A 7545-nucleotide genomic window follows, 5' to 3' on the forward strand; every position below is an offset into this window, starting at 1 on the left:
TCACCCTAGTTCAACTCCTTGGCAGGAAGAAAAAAAGCATTGACTGGCATGGCTTTAACTTTCTGTATAGAGAGTAAGAGCTTGATGATAAGCTGCCAAGTTGAATCAGGTATGTTAGCGCTGAGGGGACAGTGGTTTTCAAACCTCTCCTCGGGGAAAGCACACCTCCCCAGAGCTAGCACACCTGATTCAACTTGGCAACTTATCATCATCAAGCCCTTAACTCGGTGAATTGTAAAATATCTGGGGATCCCCGAGGAGAGGTTTAAGAACCACTATGCATTCGGATGGGCCAGGTGGAGATACAGTTACAGTTTAATGGGAGTAAATGGGGTAAAGGCCTACCTGTCCCCCCAGCTGTTTCATGAGAGGTTGGAGTTCACTGAAGAGGTCGTAACCCTGGTGGAAGTAGGTCAGGTGGGCGTACATGAAGGACAGCATCTACGGACAGGAACATACCAATCAGAGACGTCGTACACGAGGCAAAAGACATGGGAACAACAGTTAAGTTCATATGGTTATTTTCATAGAAAACAATATTTACCGATTTGAGGATTTCCGATCTTCTCTTAGACTGGAGTACATTGATCTGTGTGGGTAGAAAGAAAGGCTCACAGTTAGATTGGGTCACTACTGTGTGCGTGTGCGTGCGTACGTGCGCGTGTGTGTATGAGAAAAACAAAGCACTGTACTAATGAAATGATCGAATCAAATATTCATCCCAGTTCACACCAATGAACTTCAAATGCATTTAAAGTTCATCGGTTCCCATTAAATGGGCATCATGAATAGTATATAATTAACCAGAATTACTTCACTGTAGATGTGGTAGGAACTGGATAGGTAGAAGCAGGCCGTAGGAATGGGATAGGTTTATTGCATCTACTCAATTCTATTATCCTCGCTTCTATGTTATTGCTTTCACTTTCTTTCATACATCTGCAAAAGCTTAAGGGTTTGAGACTAGTGGAAGGTTCTAGCCTGCTGGTTGTTCTCAGACTGGGCAATTGAGAGGACATTGAGCAACTTAAAGAACTGTAACCGTATCAATTGGTAAACATCTAAATGTTCCACTATAGCTGCTAAGGAAGGTGATGTTGATGTAACAGTTTAACTTTAGTCCGTCCCCTCGCCGGGCTCAAACCAGGGACCCTCTGCACCCAGACAACAGCAAAGCATCGTTACTCATCGCTCCTCAAAAGCCACGGCCCTTGCAGAGCAAAGGTCTCAGAGCGAGTGACGTCACCAATTGAAATGCTATTAGCATGCACCACCGCTAACTAGCTAGCCATTTCACATCGGTTACATTGACATGCTGCTGACTCTCATGTGGAAAAGAACAACATATTAAAATGTGTAACTTCAATGGAATGCCCCTTTACAATCAGCCTTGCTCTCCGGCTTATAGATTTTCGGAGAGCTTGATAGCAGGCGAGATCGATACCGCTCGAAGGCTTTGATAAAGTATTGGTCAGCCCTGGTAGAATGCTGCTGTTATTGGAAAACGTGCGTGCTATTAAGTGCAGTCCACTTCCACTTCCCCATTCACAGCAACACTATGAAACCCAAGCTATAGCTAATGCTAAGCTGTCTGGCCCCATTATCCGCCGACATGGCCCATTCATCATCATTGCAGCAGCCCAGGAGAAGACCAGGCAATGAAGGCATGGCTGTATACATGACTGATTTTGGTAATGGTGAGAGATTAGCATGTCATGGGGGATCTTTGAGCCTCTAACTTTCTCATCATAGAGAAGCTTTAACCAAGTTTAGTCCTTCCCAAAGGTTCTGTACAGCTGTATTCAGACAACCCAACATTTGTCCCATCCAGATATTTATATCCCACTTAAGACACTCCCCCTTCTCCCCAATCCTTACATCTTATGCTCAACAGGAAGAAGGTAACCAGATACTAAACCTGGATTACTCCCTTGAGGGGATTAAGGGGAACTGACCTCACCACCTGACCTCAACCGTTCCTTCCCCTAGTCCACAGATGTCCATCTGTCTCCCCTATCTCAACCGTTGCTCTACTTCTTCCCTATCATTTATTTAATATCTCAATGCTCAAAATGTCGAATCTAACAGTAGCATCCACAGACGTGTCCTATTCTTTTTTGACAATACATCTGTTTACATCATTAAACCTTCATGTATGTGTTATGAATGACCAAAGGTGTCTGAATTTATAGTAAGTACAGCGTCATATGATACATAAATGCATTGTGTGTGTTATACATGACAAAAGTGGTCTGATTTTAACTGTTAGGGAGTTGCAGCAATGAGACAAGATCGTAATCACGAAATTGGGGAGAAAAGGGGGGTAAAATTTACTTAAAAAATAAAACAATAATAAATGGATTGATGGATCTGCAATGTTTGCATTTGTGTGTGTGTGTCAGAACCAAGATTATTTGGAGTTGTCCAACCTGAGACTTCCGCACCAGCTATTCCTCATCTGTCCCCATGATGGAGACCAGGGTTGATTACAACCTGTTACATTGTGTCAAGACCTGACTGGGCCGAGCACCGTGCGGTATGGCTGGTTTTTGTTGTGTGCATGTTTGTGCACTGAGGAACATGTAACTTGGTTCCAGAAGAAAGCCACTCAATTTCTCTAGGTTGGGGGCTTTCATCAAGGTAAGTGTTTCTTGGTGGAACCTCATCACCACACATGGCACATAAGCCTGGGATATCAACCATTCAAAGTTGGCCTTAGTGGGAGTGACGACAGAATTCTATAGGAGTGACCTTACCGAGTAAAGTATTTGTCATCATCATTACTTAACACAGTCAAAAAGTCATAATTATTGCTAAACCCTGCTATTTACACAATTTATCTTCTTAAATAAGTAATGTTAAACCTAACCTTAACTAATGAAGGCCAAGTTTAATGTGTTGGTCCACCAGACCTTCTGCACATTTAGACGGAAGTGTCTGGGAATGAGATTAGGTGTAATGTGACTAACATGACTTCACTTTAGGGGCGGCAGGGTAGCCTAGTGGTTAGAGCGTTGAACTAGTAACTGGAAGGTTGACACGCTGACAAGGTAAAACTCTGTCGTTCTGCCCCTGAACAGGCAGTTAACCCACTGGTAAAACTCTGTCGTTCTGCCCCTGAACAGGCAGTTAACCCACTGTTCCCCTGAACAGGCAGTTAACCCACTGTTCCTAGACCAGTTAACCCACTGTTCCCCTGAACAGGCAGTTAACCCACTGTTCCTAGGCCAGTTAACCCACTGTTCCCCTGAACAGGCAGTTAACCCACTGTTCCCATGAACAGGCAGTTAACCCACTGTTCCCCTGAACAGGCAGTTAACCCACTGTTCCTAGGCCGTCATTGAAAATAAGAATTTGTTCTTAACTGAACTTGCCTAGTTAAATAAAGGTAAAATATAAATAAAAAAATAGAGGATATTCCAATCGTGCGACCCAACTCGCACCCTTTATAAAGCCCATGTTAAGATCATATTAGACATTGTGCTTTATGTCACATTTGACATTGGTGATTGTCGCTGTCCAAATACTTCTGGGCCTCACTGTATATATTCAACACAGTTCAAATTGGAATACAATGTCAGATATTTTGTTTGTTAATATGTTATCACTGTGCTTCTTCTAATAGCAGAACCAAATGACCTGGATTGCAGTTGAGATTACATAATAATTGCATGGTGCAAATGACCAATGCCATTCAAGATTCTGTGTAGATTATTACAGTAACTGTGAAAACATGCCCAACGACGACCTACGCATTCTATCTTGAACATCTTGCACACGTTATATGATTACATAAAAAGAAATGTATAGTTACAGAAAATATGAAAATATGGCCATGGAGGTGTTACTCATTTTAAGGTTGAACGTTATATTACTTTTGTAATACAGTAAATAGCCTAAAGTTAAGGCTGTATTACAAAAGTAATATTTTTTTATTTTATTTATTTATTTCACCTTTATTTAACCAGGTAGGCAAGTTGAGAACAAGTTCTCATTTACAATTGCGACCTGGCCAAGATAAAGCAAAGCAGTTTGACACATACAACGACACAGAGTTACACATGGAGCAAAACAAACATACAGTCAATAATACAGTATAAACAAGTCTATATACGATGTGAGCAAATGAGGTGAGATAAGGGAGGTAAAGGCAAAAAAAGACAATGGTGGCAAAGTAAATAGAATATAGCAAGTAAAACACTGGAATGGTAGATTTGCAATGGAAGAATGTGCAAAGTAGAAATAAAAATAATGGGGTGCAAAGGAGCAAAATAAATAAATTAAATACAGTAGGGAAAGAGTTAGTTGTTTGGGCTAAATTATAGGTGGGCTATGTACAGGTGCAGTAATCTGTGAGCTGCTCTGACAGTTGGTGCTTAAAGCTAGTGAGGGAGATAAGTGTTTCCAGTTTCAGAGATTTTTGTAGTTCGTTCCAGTCATTGGCAGCAGAGAACTGGAAGGAGAGGCGGCCAAAGAAAGAATTGGTTTTGGGGGTGACAAGAGAGATATACCTGCTGGAGCGTGTGCTACAGGTGGGAGATGCTATGGTGACAAGCGAGCTGAGATAAGGGGGGACTTTACCTAGCTGGGTCTTGTAGATGACATGGAGCCAGTGGGTTTGGCGACGAGTATGAAGCGAGGGCCAGCCAACGAGAGAGTACAGGTCGCAATGGTGGGTAGTATATGGGGCTATATTGAATTATGTTTGTTTGACAACGCCATCAAATATCCATATTTAAAGGTATCAACTGCTTGGATTATTCCATCTGAGCCACTGGCAAAATAACAAAATACCATTCTTTAACTTTTATTTTTCGTTGAGTTGGAGATGTGAATTCAACATACAGTATAATTTGTATGGCTGCGGTCCCTGTACAGGTATCAAAATCAGCGGAAATTCCAGAGCGCCAACTAATAGTACTCGATACAACTCAAACTTTCATTAAAACACACATGCAGGGTACTCAATTAAAGCTACACCCGTTGTGAATCTAGCCAACATGTCAGATTTTTAAAATGCTTTTCGGCGAAAGCATCAGAAGCTATTATCTGATAGCATGCAACCCCCAGAAATACACGAAGGGGACGTAAACAAAATAATTAGCGTAGGCGGCGCTACACAAAACGCAGAAATAAAATATAAAACATTCATTACCTTTGACGAGCTTCTTTGTTGGCATTCCTATATGTCCCATAAACATCACAATTGTGTCTTTTTTCGATTAAATCGGTCCATGTATACCCAAAATGTCCATTTATGAACACGGTCAGATCAGTTTCAAAACGCAACGTCATTTTTTTAAATTAAAAAAGTTGCCTATAAACTTTGACAAAACACTTCAAACTACTTTTGTAATCCAACTTTAGGTATTAGTAAACGTTAATAAACGATCAAATTGATCACGGGGCGATCTGTATTCAATAGCAGCAAGTCTTGAAATCATCGTCCATATTCTACCTTTCATAACTTCCTCCGGTATACTCGATGACAGGAAGTGCCTATTACTCAATTTGACCAAGGATTAACTTCAATACAATTCCCAACACTGGCGACATCGTGCGGAAGCTGTAGGAACTGTAAATTGGTCGTTATCTATTTTCCCTTGCCATAGACAATACAAAGACTGGCAGATTGATATTTTTTGTGTGTTTTTTGTGAACAGTTTTCCTTGGGATTTTGCCTCCTACACACGTTCTGTTATAGTCACAGACATCATTTAACCAGTTTTATAAACTTCAGAGTGTTTTCTATCCACACATACTAATCATATGCATATACTATATTCCTGGCATGACTAGCAGGACGTTGAAAGTTTACGCGATTTTTAACAAAAAGCTGCGAAAATTCGCAGCCTCCTTAAAAGGCTTGTCGACAAGTTAATAGGCTATTTATTGTATTTCAAAAATGATATTTAATGGTGTTCGGCTATCAACAAAACCAAATATCAACATTTGAAGGAGATGCATCTTCTGCTTGGATAGTTTGATCTGACAAGATCTGACAAATAATACATTGTTATGTTATGTTGGATTCACATCTCCATCTCAACCAAAATTCTAAGTTAAATAATAGGACTTGATTTAAAGTTTGATTTGATCTGATTTAGTCCTATTCTTTAACTTGATTTAAAGTGCCTTTAAATTTGATTTGATCTGATTTAGTCCTATTCTTTAACTTGATTTAAAGTGCCTTTAAATTTAGATTTGATCTGATTTAGTCCTATTCTTTAACTTGATTTAAAGGCCTTTAACGTTTGATTTGATCTGATTTAGTCCTATTCTTTAACTTGATTTAAAGTGCCTTTAAAGTTTGATTTGATCTGATTTAGTCCTATTCTTTAACTTGATTTAAAGTGCCTTTAAAGTTTGATTTGATCTGAATTAGTCCTATTCTTTAACTTTGATTTTGGTTGGGATGGAGACTTGAATCCACCATATAAATTATTAATTTGTAGACAAACTGGTATTAAAACCAGACTTAGTCAGTGGCACATATGAAACTATTCAAGCAGAAGATGCCTCTCCTTCAAATGTAGATGACAACCAAACAAAATTCAATATCACTAAAAATCATTGTGTTTAAAATTACCCAGAGCTTGAAACCCTAAGCTTATTGTATTGTCTGTTTTTAGTCGAATCCTGGGTTGAATTGAAACAAAAGCTGTTGATGACTTTGCAAATTAGCATCATTGTTCATATCTGAGTGATAAAGTATGATCACTTTTCACATCTTCCATTGATTAGATATGTCCTCACTTTTGCCCCACACTGAGGCTATAGGACTGTATCCTATTGCCGCTTTGATGGCTTATGATTGGCCAACAACAACAAGCTACACGCGCCACTCTCGTGAAAAGCAAAGAGCAGCAGCATAAATTATGCAATTTCTCCACCTCTCTCTCTAATGCAGCAGTCATGTTCGGATCTGTATGGAACCTTCCGGACAAGTCAATTGAAATTACACATACCCGAAACTCGTAGAAATCATATAAGATCCGACCCAGACCTGTGACATCATTTAGCATTCTGGATCCGGATCCGCTCGGGTCCTAGATCGGGTCTTGTGTATTCGGGTGAAGGTGGATCTGTGAAGACCTCTAGTCAGAAGTACAGAGCAGTTGGTACAGTCAGTAGTTGTTATTTCCCAAGAGTGGTGGAACATTGCGTCCCATCCTGGACTTGTGTGTTTTAAACAAATACAGTGCCTTGCGAAAGTATTTGTCCCCCTTGAACTTTGCGACCTTTTGCCACATTTCAGGCTTCAAACATAAAGATATAAAACTGTATTTTTTTTGTGAAGAATCAACAACAAGTGGGACACAATAATGAAGTGGAACGACATTTATTGGATATTTCAAACTTTTTTAACAAATCAAAAACTGAAAAATTGGGCGTGCAAAATTATTCAGCCCCCTTAAGTTAATATTTTGTAGCGCCACCTTTTTGCTGCGATTACAGCTGTAAGTCGCTTGGTAACTCTGGGTATGTCTCTATCAGTTTTGCACATCGAGAGACTGAAATTTTTTCCCATTCCTCCTTGCAAAA

At 39.9% G+C, this 7545-nt stretch overlaps 1 protein-coding gene across 1 annotated transcript; it reads right to left on the reverse strand.

Moving 5' to 3' along the window:
- Positions 1-237: 237 nt before the first annotated feature.
- LOC135557157 (arf-GAP with coiled-coil, ANK repeat and PH domain-containing protein 2-like) lies at positions 238-7237 on the reverse strand. The gene is made up of 3 exons (XM_064990366.1): positions 6969-7237; positions 545-589; positions 238-441 (listed from the first exon to the last, which is right to left on the reverse strand). Exons 1-3 carry the CDS (start codon positions 7023-7025, stop codon positions 316-318), a joined length of 228 nt encoding a protein of 75 aa, XP_064846438.1. The 5' UTR covers positions 7026-7237; the 3' UTR covers positions 238-315.
- Between the last annotated feature and the right edge of the window lie 308 nt (positions 7238-7545).

Source organism: Oncorhynchus masou, chromosome 16 (assembly GCF_036934945.1).
Source record: "Oncorhynchus masou masou isolate Uvic2021 chromosome 16, UVic_Omas_1.1, whole genome shotgun sequence".
NCBI classification, from domain to species: domain Eukaryota; kingdom Metazoa; phylum Chordata; class Actinopteri; order Salmoniformes; family Salmonidae; genus Oncorhynchus; species Oncorhynchus masou.

Coding starts and splice junctions, on each gene's coding strand:
- LOC135557157 (XM_064990366.1), bottom strand. CDS start 7,025: ATGCTAAATGATGTCACAGGTCTGGGTCGGATCTTATATGATTTCTAC. Junction 590..6,968: donor ATGATTTCTACGAGTTTCGG/GTATGTGTAATT, acceptor CTACCCACACAG/ATCAATGTACTCCAGTCTAA. Junction 442..544: donor GATCGGAAATCCTCAAATCG/GTAAATATTGTT, acceptor TCCTGTCCGTAG/ATGCTGTCCTTCATGTACGC.